This window comes from Mustelus asterias, chromosome 3 (genome assembly GCF_964213995.1).
Source record: "Mustelus asterias chromosome 3, sMusAst1.hap1.1, whole genome shotgun sequence".
NCBI lineage: Eukaryota > Metazoa > Chordata > Chondrichthyes > Carcharhiniformes > Triakidae > Mustelus > Mustelus asterias.
The window spans coordinates 145890680-145908613 of NC_135803.1; the positions used below are offsets into that span (position 1 = coordinate 145890680).

Consider the following 17934-nt stretch of genomic DNA (forward strand, 5'->3'; position numbering starts at 1 on the left):
GTCCCCAAAACATGAGCCAGGGCCTCTGGGGGGGTTCAATGATACCAGTACAGCACTGCCATGTTTTGCACATGATGAATTTGTGTATGCTTTTAACTGTGGGTGTTGTCAGGCTGCTTGAAGCATCAGAACCAAGTCTGATTCCTTGTTCATCTGCTGCCCATACACATTTTCCAGCTAGTGCCACTGTTCACATTCAAGAGTAGGAACTTGAGTTGATTCTTTTATTTTCCTCTGCCCCTTCCCAGTATTGCTGCGAGTTATATATCAAGGATTGAGCCTTGGTAGTTTTACCATCAAGTGACGTAGCTATTTATTGTTCCGTGGATTGAGAGTGCATTCCCTCAGTTTTTTTCTCGTGTTATTTAGCCAGCACCTCCCCTTGGGAATCCTTGCACAGTCACTCAATGATGTGAAGAAGGCAGAAAAATAAATCTTCTGGTAGAAAGCGAGGAAGGTGCATAATTCTTCCTCTCAGAACAAGATGGGCAACCTAACCTGCTTCTAGACTTCTGCAATTGTCATCACCTTATTGGTTGCCAGGAAAGTGTCTCCCTTTTTCCTGCAACCATCTTTCTGTCAACTTCCTGTGAAGAAGTCATCATAAGGGAATGCATCTAGATGTGGATGTCATATGAGTATTGAAAGGTTGCCTGTTCCCAGGCTTTTTCAATTGTCACACCTTTTTGGTTGCTAGGCGAGTCTCTCCTTTTCTTGCCATCTCCTCCCAAAAAGATCATCTCTCCTTGGAGTGCTGCATATGGGAACAAAAAGATTGGCTTTCATTCATCTATCCTGCCACACTAATGTTCTCCTCTTCTTTGAGTGTTGTTGCAACAGGCAAAGATGTAATCCTGATGAAATTTTATGGCTTTCAGAATTGTTCTTACAGATCTGAAATGCTTAATTTATATATTACCGAAGTCTGCCAACATGAAAATAAACCCACTGTTTGGCCAGATATCCTGACAATGTTTCAACTAGTTCACTTGAAGCTTCCATTTGCTGCCAACATTTGACTAAGATTGTGAAATAGCTTGTGTCACTGATCCTAGTTGGTATGAAGTTCAGTCTCTGATTAATCCTGTGTGCGTTTTGACTCGGGCATTCAGGACTCAAGACCCACAAGCAAAAACTATTAAAAGAATAAATTGTAAAAAGAGCAGACACGATGGTTCTCTATAATTAGGTGCTTAACTCACAAGCATCACCAGAATTGTGTGTCTGAGCACGTGGAGCGACTTTCTCTGCAGCCAGAAGGAATCGTTCCAAAGTACCTTTGTTTAGTTGAACCAGTCTGATACCGCAGTCCCACGCGCCCTCTCCCACTGCATCAATATTGGCTTCAAAAGATGAGAATGTGCAAAGATAATACAACGGATGCTTGTTGTGTCCTCTGATTCTATCTCGCTGCTTTCTTTAACAGGCGCCATGTCAGTGTGTTGAAATATTTTGTTGCGTAGTCTAATGTCCTGTGATTGCTCTTGAACGGCCCAGTTTGGGTAGAACAAAGAACACTACAGCACAGGAACAGGCCCTTCGGCTCTCCAAGTCTGCACTGATCATGATGCCTGCCTAAACTTAAACCATATGCACTTATGGAGTCCATATTCTTCCATTCCCATCCTATTCATTATTCATCTGGATGCCCTTAAATGTCGCTGTCGTACCTGCTCCCACCACCTCCCTGGGCAGCACATTCCAGACATTCACCACTCTGTAAAAAAAAAACTTTCCTCTCACATCTCCCCTAAACTTATCCTCACGCACCTTAAACCTATGTTCCCTAGTACTTGACTTTACTACCCTAGGAAAGAGCATCTGACTATCCATTCTGTCCGTGCCATTCATAATCTTGTAAACCTCTTATCAAGTCACCCCTCAACTTCCATCGTTCCAGTGAGAACAAACCGAGTTTCTCCAACCTCTCCTCATAGCTAATATCCTCCATACCAGGCAACAGGTAAACCTTTTCTGTACCCTCTCCAAAGCATCCACATCCTTCTGGTAGTGTGGCGACCAGAATTGTACACAATATTCCAAATGAGGCCTAACTAAGGTTCTGTACAGCTTCAGCATGAACAGCCAATTTTTATACTCAATGCCCCAACTGATGAAGGCAAGCATGCCGGATGCCTTCCTGACTAGCTTATCCACCTGTGTTGCCACTTTCAGTGTTCGGTGGACATGTATGCCCAGATCTCTCTGCCTGTCAATACTCCCAAGGGTTCTACCATTTACTGTATAATTCCTACATGCATTGGACCTTCCAAAATGCATTACCTCACACTTGTCCGGATTAAACTCCATCTGCCATCTCTCTGCCCGTCTCCAATCGGTCTATATCTTGCTGTATCCTCTGACAATCCTCTTCACTATCTGCAACTCCACTAATTTTGTTTTGTTGTCTGCGAACTTACTAATCAGACCAGCTACATTTTTCTCCAAATCACTTCTTTATACTACGAACAACAAAGGTCCCAGAACTGATCCCTGTGGAACACCGCTAGTCGCAACCTTCCATTCAGAAAAGCACCCCTCTACTGCTACGCTCTGACTTCTATGGCCAATCAGCGGTCATGGGCATTCAGCCTCTGATCTTCGGGTAAGCGTTCTCCAAGGCGGCCTTCACGACACACGACAGCGCAGAGTAGCTGAGCAGAGACTGATAGCCAAGTTCCGCACACATGAGGATGGCCTAAACCAGGATGTTGGGTTTATGTCACACTATCAGTAACCCTCCACAGCTTGTCTCCTGGACTTGCTGGCTGTCCTGCCTGGAGACAATACACATCTCTTTAACCTGTGCTTAATGCTCCCTCCACCCACATTGTCTGTATCTTTAAGACCTGATTGGCTGTAGAGATTTGCATTCTAATCAGTATTCTGTAACTTGACTTTGTGTCTCTGTGCCCTGTTTGAGAGCAGATTTCCACTCCATCTGACGAAGGAGCAGCGCTCCGAAAGCTAATGGTATTTGCTACCAAATAAACCTGTTGGACTTTAACCTGGTGTTGTTAAAACTCTTACTGTGTTCTTTGGCCAAGCCAGTTCTGCATCCATCGTGTTAGCTCTCCTCTGATCTCGTGTGACTTCACCTGCAGCACACTGCAGCATGTTCAACTTTTTAAATGTGCTTTTCATTCCTTGTGTGTTTTAAATCTCCTAAAACTTGGGTCACAGGGTAAATACAGCTATGGGACATTTTTTTTTGTCCCACTTGAAGGAACTTTTTACAATTCAGGGCTGGTTTTTGTACCAGCCTTCCAGTGCTAATCCACCCCATTTCCACTGCCATTTTTCTGAAACAGACCAGAAACATTCCTTGTGAATTTAATAGCAGCATTTAAAACCCAAATAGATTCCTTATGTTGCTGAAACATGGTTGATTGACGGGCTTCTGCTACTAGCTTTCGCTGATGTCAAAGATTGCAGTTTGTAAGGGCGCAAGTGCCTTGAGCTGTTCTATCCAAAAAGAACAACCTGCAAATTTGCCTTTACCCAGCCCGGTTTGTTTGTGAATCAATAGCCTTTACTTTCATTCTCCTACTTGGGGGACCATTTCAGATCATTCTTGTATGAAGTAGTTTTTCCTTATTTCTGTATCACACTGTCTGTATCAATGGGGACCAAATAGAAATGGTCGAGAGATTCAGGTTTTTATGTGTCCAGATCACCAACAATCTGTCCTGGTCCCCCCATGCCGACACTATAGTTAAGAAAGCCCACCAACGACTACTTTTTCAGAAGACTAAGGAAATTTGGCATGTCCACAATGACACTCACCAACCTTTATGGATGCACCATAGAAAGCATCCTTTCTGGTTCTATCACAGCTTGGTCTGGCTCCTGCTCTGCCCAAGACTGCAAGAAACTACAAAGGGTTGTGAATGAAGCCCAGTCCATCTCGCAAACCAGCCTCCCATCCATTGACTCTGTCTATGCTTCCCGCTGCCTCGGAAAATCAGCCAGCATAATTAAGGACCCCACGCACCCCAGATATACTCTCTTCCACCTTCGCCTGGGGGAAAATGATACAAAAGTCTGACGGCACGTACCAACAGACACGAGAACAGTTTCTTCCATGCTGCCATCAGACTTTTGAATGGACCTACCTCGCATTAAGTTGATCTTTCTTTAATCCCTAGCTATGATTATAACACATTCTGCATTCTCTCCTTCCCTTCTCTATGAACGGTATGCTTTGTCTGTATAGCACGCAAGAAACAATACTTTTCATTGTATATTAATACATGTGATAATAAATCAAATCATTGATACTTTATCAGTTTAGCTTATGTGCCCCACTTGTTTGCTTTGCAGTATGTGCTGGCCGTTCTTATCTTTAGCAATTCATATCACTCATATTCTATCAAATCCCCTCTGAGCCATTCCATTTCATTCTAAAAAGTCTAACTTTCTCTAGTTTTCCTCATAGCTCAGTCCTGATGATAGGGATGAGCCCTTGTAGTCTTGTATACAACCAGTGCAGAATCATTTTTGCTCGCTTCTGTCTTCCAAGACTAAAACTAGCAACGGCACTGAGCTGTGGTTTTGAGCAGGAGCCCTTTGATCAGATCACCTGTGAAGTCTCGGGGTTTGTGGAGTTGTGTGTGGTACTCGGAGAATGTTCCAGTGTTCAGACTTTCAGCTGTGCACCTGAAACTAAACTGACAGTTCTGGTCACCCTATTATAGAAAGGATATTATTAAACTAGAAAGAATGTAGAAAAGATTTACTAGGGATGCTACTGGGACTTGTTGGTTTGAATTATAAGGAGAGGCTGGATAGACTAGGACTTTTTTCTCTGGAGCGTAGAAGGCTGAGGGCTGATCTTATAGAGGCCAAATGCAGACAATTGGGACTATCCTAGGGGCTTAAAAAAGAAAGGACGGCATGGACAAGTTGGGCCGAAGGGCCTGTTTCCATGCTGTAAACCTCTATGAAGAAGTGGAACTGTAATGTAATTGACAAGCCAAAATCTGTTGATTGGTTGGAGATAGGAATGTATCTTTTTGGTTGGCCAAGATTGGAAGCTGCTCCAATGTGAAAAGCTGCATGAATAATTTCCTCTCTTCTGAAGCACAAATGGATGGTAAATGAGACATTGAACGAAGACAGAGTGAAAACTGAGCTGGTTGTGTTTACAAGGGGGGAGCCAAAGGGTGGTTAGCACTGCTGCCTCACAGCGCCAGGGACCCGGGTTCGATTCCCGGCTTGGGTCACTGTCTGTGTGGAGTTTGCATGTTCTCACTGTGCCTGCGTAGGTTTCCTCCGGGTGCTCCGGTTTCCTCCCACAGTCCAAAGATGTGCAGGTTAGGTGAATTGGCCATGCTACATTCTCCCTTAGTGTACCCGAACAGGTGCTGGAGTGTGTTGACTAGGGGATTTTCACAGTAACTTCTCTGCAGCGTGAATGTAAGCCTACTTGTGACTAATAAATTAACTTTAACTTCAGGAGCAAAAAGTTAAAAAATCCATCTCCGATCAGCTGTTCATTCCCAGTTATATCTACTTTTCCGTGAAGCACTAATTCTAACCACGTCCTTCTTTGAATGCAGGGGCCAATGAGTATGATGCAGCTGCCGGCTATATCCAGACCAAATTTGAAGACCTAAATAAACGGAAGGATACCAAGGAGATCTACACACACTTCACGTGTGCTACTGACACAAAGAACGTGCAGTTTGTATTTGATGCAGTTACTGATGTCATCATCAAGAATAACCTGAAGGATTGCGGCCTCTTCTAAGAACAGAAGTGTGAAGATGATGGTAAGCCTCTTGATTCTATACCTGTAAGTTCAGGCTCAGTGCCTCACTCAAACTTTATTCCCAAAAAATAGTTACACGTTCTAAATTAACTTGGGTCAATAGATATAGAGGTCTGTAAAATACTGAGGGGAATAGATAAGTCAGCATCGTTTCCCAAAGGTAGGGGAGTCTATAACTAGAGGACATAAGTTTAAGGGGAGAGCTACAAAAGGGTCCAAAGGGCCAATTTTTTCACACAGCTGGTGGTGAGTGTCTGGAACAAGCTGCCAGAGGTAGTAGTAGAAGCAGGTACAATTCTGTCTATTAAAAAGCATTTAGACAGTTACATGGGTAAGATGGGTATAGAGGGATATGGGCTAAACGCGAGCAATTGGGACTAGCTTAATGGTTTAAAAAAAAGGGCAGCATGAACAAGTTGGTCTGAAGGGCCTGTTTCCATGCTGTAAACCTCTATGATGTCAACATCAATTTGTTCCCTCAAAGGTTTTTAATGATACAGTGGGAGATTTGGTTTGTCTGGTTTGTATCCAAAGGTGCTACAGAGCTGAATTAATCCACATACAGCTGAAATCATTGTCACTGAAAAAACGGTAGTGGTAATTTAACTGAATGTTCAGCTCCATTGCTCTCCTGGGCCCTGCAACGAATGTCACATAGTCCTTTCGATCATTAATTCTCACCAATTAAACACCAAAGCTCAATTGAACACTTTCACAGTCGCACAAGATAAAAGTTTATTCTGATTTTTATAAGCAGTGCTCAAATTGAGTGTTTGTGAGAAACGTCAACTTTTACCGATGCACCATAGAAAGCATCCTTTCTGGTTGTATCACAGCTTGGTATGGTTCCTGCTCTGCCCAAGGCCGCGAGGAACTACAAAAGATTGTGAATGTAGCCCAATCCATCGTGCAAACCAGCCTCCCATCCATTGACTCTTTCCACACTTCCTGCTGCCTCAGCAAAGTAGCCACCATACCCCGGACATTCTCTCTTCCACTTTCTTCCGTCGGGAAAAAGAAACAAAAGTCTGAGGTCACGTACCAACTGACCCAAGAACAGCTTCTTCCCTGCTGCTGTCAGACTTTTGAATGGACTTACCTCGCATTAAGTTGATCTTTCTCTCCACCCTAGCTATGACTGTGACACTACATTCTGCACACTCTCGTTTCCTTCTCTATGAACGGTATGCTTTGTCTATATAGCACGCAAGAAACAATACTTTTCACTGCATGTTAATACGTGTGACAATAATAAATCAAATCAAATAGCTTGTTTTCTGCTCTTTGTTGGATGAATCTGGTGCATCTAACCAAGATAGCCATTTATTTAAAGATGTTATAAAGTGCTGATGTGGGTTATTTTTGAGTATGCAATGATTTTGTCTGCCTGAATTCACTGGCCTGCAAGTGAAACCAATTTGGCAATCTGTCAGTGATGCTGGGTTACATGTGTCAGCAGGATACCCGATGAATCATGGAAAATAAGAGCAGTAGGCCATTTGGCTCTTTGAGCCTGTTCTGCCATTCAATATTATCATGGCTAATCATTTCAATGCCATATTCCGGCACTCTCCCCATACCCGTTTACACCTTTAGAGTCTAGAATTATTCTTCTTAAATATATTCAGTGATTTGGCCTCCACAGCCTTCTGTGGTAGCAAAATCCACAAGTTCACCTCATCTCAGTCCTAAATGGCCTACCCTGTATCCTAAGACTGTGACCCCACTTGTTCTAGACCCTCCAGCCTGTGGAATTGAAACATCCCTGCATCCAGTCTGTCCAACCCTCAATGTTATACATTTCTATTGAAGCCACTCTCGTTCTTCTAAATTCCCACAAATACTGGATTCGATGCAATCTGGCCTCGTACGGCAATCCTGTCATCTCAGGAACTTTCTGTAATCAGAGAAACCCTATCCAAAAGAAAAGGTAGGAAGAGGATGGGCAATTTCAGTGTACTACTTAAACTGTGGAAAAGGCATTGTAAAACTGGAGGATAAATGAGAGCTGTAAAGCTTCTGAGCAGGACAGTGTGATAGATCTGAGGTGCTACAATCCAAATTGTGTTGGTGTTCACAAAACTGCACTAATTGGCAGACAGTATGTTGTTTCTAAAGTGGTGATAATGCAGCACCAATCCAATCTCATCTTTTGTGGTCAGTTTGACTCCTTCCCCTCTAAGGCTGTTGTTTCTTTTGATGGTGGGTGGTGATAGGAGGTGAACTGAAGCATGTTCCAGCTTGTCTCAGTTCAATCACTGAAAAGGACCGTGCCTCCAAGTGGCCGTGTCCTGGCATGATAAGGGAAATAAGAGGTACTGCTTCCTTCACAATGGCAATAGTTTAAGAGCAAAGTAAAAAATTAATTGTTTGTCCACGGGCATTGCTGGCAAGGCTAACTTGATTTCCCATCCCTATTTGCTCTGGAGATTTTATTCTCCAGTTTGCAATAACCATCTATTACATAATTTGATTTATTAATGTCACGTGTATTAGTATATAGTGAAAAGTATTGTTTCTTGCGCGCTATACAGACAAATCATACCGTTCATAGAGAAGGAAAGGAGAGAGTGCAGAATGTAGTGTTATAGCCACAGCTAGGGTGTGGAGAAAGATCAACTTAGTGCGAGGTAGGTCCATTCAAAAATTCCCTGTAACATCCACTCTTGTCTTACACGACTTGAGCTTCAAGTGATTTTGGAACAGTGGTGGTGAGGGCAGACCTAATTAAAGTGTAGAAAATTGAGGGGCTTAGGTAGAGGGGATAAGAAGGCCCCATTACCGTTGACTGAGGGATCCATTACCAGCGGGCATAGAATTAGAGTAAGGTATAACGTTTAGAGAGAATCAAAGCGACAATTGTTCACCACAGAGTGTCACGAATTTGAAACTGGCTGCATAAAAGACAGTTGAGGCAGAAACTCTCGTAACATTTAAAACATACTTGGATGTGCCCTTCAAGTGGTGTAAGCTACTTGGGTATACACCTAGAACTGGAAATTAGGATTAGACTGGATGATGGCTTTTTGGCTGGAGTAAACATCATGGATTGAATGGCCTCCTTCTGTGTTGTCAATGCAATGATTTCTTTGACTAGAGAAAATCAGTTATTCCAATAATAGTGATTTAGAGAACCAACATGCAGCACAAAAAAGGATGGGCCTGCAGTTGTTGCCTGATATTCCATAAGGAAGCTCATTCACCAGTTTAGGGAAAACACAACTCGTTCATTTACAGGTTAAACTATACAGAGGCTTGCAAACTCGTGGCTGCAGTCAGCTCTCGAGATGGCACTGAGTATGGCACTTACCAGGGTGATCCTCCACTGTGCTGCCCAATTGGTTCCCTGGGAGAGCCTTGCTCTTCAGATTGCTCCTTAAAGGGACAATCATCACACATTCTTAAAACTGATATTCTTTTATCCTTGTGCATTCAGCCTGAGGTTTTGAGATTAAGGGGCCAAAACAGAGCCCTTATTAATGAGATTCTCATCAAGTTTGGTTTCCCTTGACATAGGTGGAAGTTGCTTGTTGTGCTGTAATGATTACCAAAAACGCCAGAAGCTGAGATATGGGCTTAACCTATCAGGGATGCTTGTTCCTTTCTGAATCGCATTATATGAGAAACTGTAGGCAATAGAACTATTTTGCATTAATGTAAACCATTGAAAGAAAAAAAATGGAGAGACATTTTCCTTAAACTGTATCCAGGATCATGATGCATCGTCCTTGAAGTGTTCTGGCATTGCTGGAAATGGGTCCTTCTGGCTGCTGATCCTTCCAATCATTTTCAGGTTTTCCTTGTGATTAACTCTGAGACATACCCTCAGAGAAACCAGTGTGCCAAAATTATAGAGAAATACCTCTTGTGCACAAGTTGCTGATTATAGCAAGAATTCAGCATAATGGAACAGATTTGTTTATCTGGAGGGCAAGTAGTTCTGCCTGATTTTGACAGACGGAAGTGAGTGTGGGGTGATCAGTGAAGCAATGCGGAGAAAAAGTGAGGCTGCAGAATTGGGGTTTATGAGGTGAAAACAAATATCTTGGATAAGATGCACTACCAATGAAGAGATGCTCGTAAAATCTGAGACACAGCATTTACTGGAAGCTACATATAATAACACACAGGGCTGTGTTCTTTGCAGACAGAACTTGTACAGACATCATGCCTGTTTCAGCTAAACAAGATAGGTGACAACCATTCACTGACTCATTTCTCAGGACAATGCCTTGACCAATCGAGGTCAAACTACCTGGTTTAAATTTCAGTGCTCAGTAGTTAACTGTCAATCATCTAGTACATTCTCCATAACAACACCTCTACCAGAGTCTGCTGCCAACCAATCAGCACTTATCACACATCCTGAAGGGACTTGATAAGGTAAATAGCGATTAGTAGGATGTTTCCATTTGTGGGAGCAACTAGAACGCGGGGTGGTGGTGGCTGTATTGTGGATTTGAGACCATTGTCAGATCAGCCATGACTGGGCGCACGATGGCTAGCACTGCTGCCTCGCAGCACCAGGGATCCAGGTTCAATTCCGGCCTCGCATCACTGTCTATGTGGAGTTTGCACATTCTCCTCATGTCTGCGTGGGTTTCCCTCCAGTTTCCTCCCACAGTCTAAAGATGTGTGGGTTAGGTTGATTGGCCATGATGTATTGCCCCTTAGCGTCAGGGGGACTAGCAGTGTAAATAGGTGGGGTTACGGGGATAGGGGCTGGGTGGGATTGTGTTCGATGCAGACTCGATGGGCTGAATGGCCGCCTCCTGCACTGTTAGGGATTCTATGATTCTGAGATCTTATTAAATAGCGGAGAAGGTTCAAAGGGCCGAATGACCTACTTCTGCTGCTCTATAATTTCTTGATGACAGCGAATTAAAGAGGAAATTAAACAAAAAGTTTCAATGAATGGATAAAATGTGGAAGTCCATGCCACGGACAGTGTTCATAAACTTCACTACAAGTCAATTGAATAGCTTAAATGAGAGGAGTTCTAAAGGACGTGGAAGAGAGAAGAGAGTGGATGAGCAGGATGATGTGACTTGTGGTCATTTAGACGGGGAATAGAACTGGACTGATTCTACACCAGTTTCCGCGTTGTAACATTTTAATTCTGTTCTATGATTTCAGAAACTGGAAAAACAAATATGATCTTGGCTGCAGTGAAATGATATCTATCCATACTTCCACGTACGCAGCTGTCCACATGACTAACCTTGGGACTTAATAAATTGCAGTCATTAAAAATGGACATTAATACCGAGTGAACGGGGCAGACAGGGTGTTTTTAATTTTGGAGGAAATGTCTGGCTTGATAAATTTGGGAGAGAAGGAGCCTTTCATCGGGATAATGATGTGGGCAGGGACTGTCAATCATGGAAAGCTTGGGGCAATCCAGGGTTTAGCTGATCTGTGCAGGCAAGAACATCTCTGGTTTGTTTCCAAAATGTGCCAATTTAAAAATAAATACTTTTTATTTATTGCTTTTTGTCCTTTATCAGGAGATGCGAGTGTCTCTGACAAGGCCAGCATTTGTTGCCCCTCCCTAATAAGACCATAAGATATAGGAGCAGAATTAGGCCACTCGGCTCATCGAGACTGCTCCTCCATTCAATCATGGCTGATATTTTTCTCATCCCCAGTCCCCTGCCTTTTCCCCATCACCCCGATCCCCTTATTAATCAAGAACCTATCTATCTTAAGGACACTCAATGACCCGGCCTCCACAGCCTTCTGCGGCAAAGAGTTCCACAGATTCACCACTCTCTGGCTGAAGAAATTCCTCCTCATCTCTGTTTTAAAAGATCGTCCCTTTAGCCTGAGGTTGTACCCTCTGGTTCTAGTTTTTCCTACTAGTGGAAACATCCTCTCCACATCCACTCTATCCAAGCTTCGCAGTATCCTGTAAGTTTCAATAAGATCCCCCTCATACTTCTAAACGAGTACAGATCCAGAGTTGTCAGCTGTTCCTCATACAACAAGTTCTTCATTCCAGGGATCATTCTTGTGAGCCTCCTCTGAACCCTTTCCAAGGCCAGCACATCTTTCCTGAGATATGGGGCCCAAAACTGTTCACAATACTCCAAATGGGATCTGACCAGAGCTTTATACAGCCTCAGAAGTACATCCCTGCTCGTGTATTCTGGCCCTCTCGACATGAATGCTAACATGATAAGATGATGGTGACGTGGTTTAGCTTACTTTTGCTAGAGCAACAATACAGAGAGCAGCAAATGGTATCAACGCCTCCTGGGATAAAGGGGAGAATTCACCCATGGTCCTACTCTGGATCACTTTCCTGAATTAGTCTTTGTAGCTCAGTTGGATTAGTTGAAGTCACTTTTGATGCACCAGAATGATTGTTGTTGAATCATAGAATCTCTACAGTGCAGAGGAAGGTCATTCGGTCCATCACGTCTGCACCGACTCGCTGACAGAGCATCTTACCCAGGCCCACCTCTCTACCCTATCCCTGCAGTCCCCCCACATTTATTCAGCTAATCCCCTCAACCTACACATCTTTGGACACTAAGGGGTCATTTAACATGGCCAATCCACCTAACCCGCACATCTTTGGACCGTGAAAAGAAACCGCAGCTTCCGGAGGAAACCCACACAGACACGAGGAGACTGTGCAAACTCCATGCAGTCACTCAAGGCTGGAATCGAACCTGGGTCCCTGGCGCTATGTGGCAATCTACACTTCTTCAACCATTCCCAACACACACACAGTATGGGGTTAGAGTAAAATTTCCCCTGCTCTGTCCAAGGAATTTGAGATGATAGATTTTTATTTTTATGTTTCGGAAAAAACAGGAATCAAACTGCTCAGCGTTTGTGTGGACACTTGTTTTATTTCAGTCAACCCTTCACATTGAAACATGAAGTTTAAGCTCCAAGTACTGTCTTGGAGAACTTTATGGTGAAAAGTATGACTACTACCATCAACAATCCAATCCAATCACTGCAGCAACCTGCCTGAAGCTGCAGCTTTGCAATGCCATTTTTCTTTTATTGACATGTGGCTTTGTTGATATCTTCTACTTTTATATCCGTGCCAAATGAGTTCCCAATTCATTTAATTTTCATTTGAGTAGTAAATAATCCCAACAATAATCTTATCTGAACAGCATTAATATCGTAAAACCTGAAATGTTGATCACATTTGTGGCTTTCTTGATAGTAAAGTTCATGCTTGCCATGATTATATATTGTTATTCATACCCCGATGAAGGGAATCCTATCATTTTGGAAGCAATGTTGCAATAACCATGTAACTTGGTACAGTGACATTGGGATTTATCTTCCTGATTGATGCAGGGAGATATATTTTCTGTGTATGATATTCTGAAGGTATTTGTGCTTTACTTTGTACAGCACCCATCACACCTTAAACCATCACACCTTAATCTGTGGAACAGATCTTCTGTAGCTCTTGTCTGATTGTCTCTAAATGATTAGGAAGCTGTGTTTTCCATCCTGTGGGGGCCACACAAGCTGGAATGTAATTATTTGATTTATTGTGCAATAATCCTTCCACAGGAATAACAGATAAGACTGCACACCTATGCCAGGAGGTATTATGTATGCAATAAGACAGCTGTGCCACTCTTTGCACTTACTATTTTTGTTCTGTTTTGTTCCAGAGTTACTTGAACTGCTCAGTGTGGAGGATCCCAGAGGAAGGACTGCACCAATAAAATCAGCTTTCTGCTTTTAACTGCTTTTTACAAGAGACTTAAGACCATCAATGCATTGCCAACTTTCCCAATCTTTTTATCTCCTGATGATGCAGAATTTTTACTATTTAATTAATTTTATTTTTTACGAAAATGCCTTGTTTTGGAAGAGCGCAGACGTCCTTGAGCTCAATTAGCGAGTGCTTTGCTAGTGTTAGTGGAACTCTCCGTTTTCTGGTTATGTCAGGCATGGATGCCTTTTTTTTTGATTGTTTTAAGCATGTAAGAAGTTATAAGTGTGATCATCTTCCAAACAAAAACACAACAGCTTAGCAAAAACTGGTCATTGCACCAACCTGCTGGTTTCCCTGTTGGCAAAAAAAAGTTGTTCCTTTGTGCGTGAGAGTTTGTCAGCCAAGTTGCATGTAAAACATAGATGTCTCCTATTCTTTACATTTGCACAACCAGCATACATTCCTAACGGATTTTAATAGTTTTCAAAAGTTGCTTAAGAGAGGCTTTATTAGCTACTAAGCTGCAAATTCATTTAACATATTTAAAATGTAAGTAATCCACAATGTACTGATATGAATTTTGCTGCAGTAAGTTTTGTGCCTTGAATATAACTTTGTTTACAGCTGTTCTGCTTAATTTTAATGGTTAAGTTTTCCTTTCCCCTTAATGTCCGATGCAAATGGTTACTTTTGGCTTGTCCGAGCGAAAGGTGCTGTATCCGTGGACAGGACCAGCTTGACGATAGTCTATTCACCTTACTCAAAAGGGGACATTCTGTCCAAAATTATGTTCCTTACTGTTAGCAGCATTAGCTCTTTAAGTACTAACTGGGATGTTGCCACACCTACTGGACCTGAATCTTAAGTCGATCAGGATTTCTTCGATACATTTTTCAGGCCCAATTTTTTTACTGCAAAAAAAATTCCTTCCCCAACTTCTGTCAGTACCTCCCTTATATAATTGGACAGTCCTGACTGTGTTATAGAATGATAGTAGTATCCATCCAAAATCTATTCGTACTTATTTACCTGGCTGCTTCTCTATTTTATTTGTGTCTTTATAGCCCCCAGAAAGCCACTCCGCAATTGTGGAAATGGACTTGTGTAAAGTTTTAAGTAAACTTAAATCCATTGAGGACATTTTGTGATGGCTGTAATATCTCTCTACTCTTTGCATCTGCCTTACCTGTCTTGACCTGTGTCCTAATGTAGATGGAATTGATGGCCTCAGTTATAGCATTCATCTAGTAAGTGATGTGACAACTGAACAGAGCAACCAGACTGAAGACAAGTAGGTTTGAATTGCAACGTAACACTATAAACATCAACTAAGAACGATGCCTTCCTGCCTTGTGATCAATGCTTAACAATTACCTGGAACTTCATTACTGAATTACTAATGAAAAGCATCGCACCAAAATTCTTCTCTTCAGCTAAGAATCTTCACCCAAGCAACCACCTCTTTCAGTAAGCACTAGATACACCTGTGACATTCAAGACATTCAGGTGTGTGTCCTGCAAAGCAAAATCTATATTACTTAGAGTATCCCAAATCACAAGGACTGCTTCCAGGCATTGTACTGATAAATCTTGTTTGTATTGGTCATGGTAGTAACTAACTTGGTGATGTTTGCCCCAACCTGAACTTAAAGGAACACAGTGCACACACTTCACTTCTGTTTATCAGGTGCTTGACACCCTACTCAGGCCTTTGAAGCTCTATTCATTCACCTCATGTTCATCCGAACATATTTCCAGTTTTCTGCAGACTGGTTCAGCGCCAATTTAGGGCCAAGTAATTGGAAATACTAACCAGAGAAAAAAAGACCTGCATTATGGTTGTGGTAATACCCAGTGGCTGAAAAGTTGAAGCTCAAAGCCATTTATTCTCCATACGAGTATCTTGCCAGTTTTATTTAGTAGCTCACTGTGCTCCCTTTGCTTAGAAGAGGTTGTGTAATTAAAAAATACTTAACGACTAAGGAGGTCACTGGGATTGTTGCAGCAGATTGATAAACGCTTTAATAGTTTTCTGTGGGCTTTTATTTTCTTTGTAGTTGCTAAGTTCCATTCCATTTCATGTACACCATTTTCTATAAATGCAATGCATCTTGCAGGTTGTGAGCACTAGTGGTGGCTTTTCAAGTTCCAACTTGTGTTTCTCAGGCAATTCTTCCTCTGTGCGAAGAGCTTTGACTATTTATATTCCTTCAAATCATCAATTACGAGTGGACGTTAAGTGTATGACTTTTGTAAATTTAACAGAGGGGTTTGTCTTGGTTGCACTTGGATGTAATTAAGGTTTCTAGATTTTAAAAGATTCCAGTTTATTCTGTGTCTTGTGTAACTCTGTAATATGTTTTATGTACAGTAATCCATTTAAGCACAAAGTTGAGACAGGTTGATGAGTATTTTTTACGAAAACCTGACATAAACTCCTGACACGGCAGTACTTTTAACGTTCCGGATATTAACCAAATTTTTCCAATTTGCTTCGTTAGAAACCCCAAGTTTTGAAGTTTAAATCGGATTAGATGCCATCTTTTAAACCTAATTGGAAAAATGATGATTTCTCACCTTTATTAACGACTGTTTGATTAAATGATGCAGTTTGAGCAGCTAATACATGGGGCATGAGTAAGATTTGAACCCTGGTATTGAGGCCATAATCTTTGTTGGCGATGGGGGATAAAAACTTTTGAGAGACTGAAGCATGTGCAAGCAGAGTGTTGCAGACTCTTTCGGATATAGTAATTTGAGTTCAGCAATGCAATTTTGAAAGCTAATTTAAATTGGGCGATTTCATTCAGTCAACAAAGACAAAAGTTGCCGAGACACCTGCAATTCTTTAATTTTTGGAAAAATCTATTAAAGCTCTTTGCAGCTATTCTGTATTTAAGTTTTGTTTTTTCTTGAATGAAGTCATTCTAATGCTTGCATCATAAAAGTAGATTCAGTAGAAACTGTCCATAGATGGGGAGGAGCTAATTATAGAAACTTTGTATTCTGAGAATTAAAAAATTCTAAATATATGAAGGAAGGTTCAAAACATTTAATAAAATATTTTGTTAATTTCTTTTGTTCAAGCTTTTTCTGATATCCATGTGTTGGCTCAGATGATATGCAACCAGTTTTCCTAAGAGTAAAATTAACTTTTTTTGGGGGGGACGGGGGTTTACTATCTGACAATATGTGACTAGATTTTGTCATCGTTACTTACACACACCCACACTTCTCTTTAGTTTGTAATGAGGCCAGATGCATTGCAACCATGTATGTTTCTTACAATATGTTACCTGGTGTAAAAACAAGTAAAAGACCAAATTAATAAAATACTTTTTAGTAGGACCCCAGTGACTTTGCCTTGATTGCCTGTGCTCTTCTGATATGTATCTTCCTGTTTAAGATTAGTCTGGTGTTTGCCACCATGTGCTATCTCTCAATCTGAGAGCATGTGCTCCAGGTGACCGCTAATGCCATTCTTACTGGTTCCTAGGACCTTTTTCAGGAGAGACCCAAACTCATCCTGTAGATTAAGAAACAAAACGTGCAAGAAATTTCTTCAGTATTAATGTATATAAAGACACTTCATTAAAGCATTGTTTAAGAATCTTATGATACCTATGTACACACAGCCTCAGGTTTTACACGTCCCGTTGCTTCTTGAGTGTTGTTGGAGCTGCACTTATCCAAATAAGTGGAGAGTGACTGAGGCTTTGTAGATGGTGGACAGGCTTTTGGGTGTCAGGAGCTGCGATACTTTCTGCAGGATTCCTAGCCTCTGACCTGCTAATGTAGCCACAGTATTTACATAGCTAGGATTCAGCAATGGTAATGCCATTGAAAGTCAAGGGATGATGGTTAGATTCTGTTGGGATGGTTTAGCTTGATATTCCCTCTGAATTTGGATTTTGGGGAACTGTATAAATAGTTAAATCTGAAAAGCACATCACAATATTTACTATGATAAAGGGCTGTTGACTTTGGTTAGGCAGCCAATCTGTTTCAGTGGAACTTGTTAAGATTACCCATATATAACGGAGGTAAAAGAGATGTTAGGCTCTGTGGTGCTGCAAGATCCTGAAACAGCTAGCAGATTCTGCTGGGGCAAAGAAGCAAATTATATCTTTGGTTTATAATGGAAGATCTTTATTTTCTAGCTACATGTTGAATTATCCAAGTGCTAGTCCACTCTCCTCTGGGTCAGGCATGGTTTTGAATCCCACTGCAGGACGTGCATACAGAATTGTTACAGGGCAGGAGGAGAACATTCAGCCCTGTGTCTGCTCCAACTCTCCCAAAGCCAAAACTAATACTTCATCGGAACATAGCAAACGTTAAGGCATTCAGTCTCTTGATCCTCCTGTTATTGAACTAAATCATGGCTCCTCTCTACATACCTCGATTTACCCATCTATTCCCGATATCGCTTGCCTAATCATCTTTACCTTTTTTGATTTGA

At 41.7% G+C, this 17934-nt stretch overlaps 1 protein-coding gene across 2 annotated transcripts in view; it reads left to right on the forward strand.

The window, feature by feature from the left end:
• Window positions 1–16820, forward strand: part of LOC144491691 (guanine nucleotide-binding protein G(i) subunit alpha-2) — a 238866-nt gene extending 222046 nt beyond the window's left edge. For both annotated transcript variants that reach the window (XM_078209874.1, XM_078209875.1), the window contains exons 8-9: window positions 5562–5774; window positions 13426–16820. In XM_078209874.1, the coding sequence (XP_078066000.1) occupies window positions 5562–5752 (191 nt within the window). In that variant the 3' untranslated portion in view covers window positions 5753–5774; window positions 13426–16820. The remainder of the gene's footprint in view (window positions 1–5561; window positions 5775–13425) is intronic.
• The last annotated feature ends 1114 nt before the right edge of the window (window positions 16821–17934 follow it).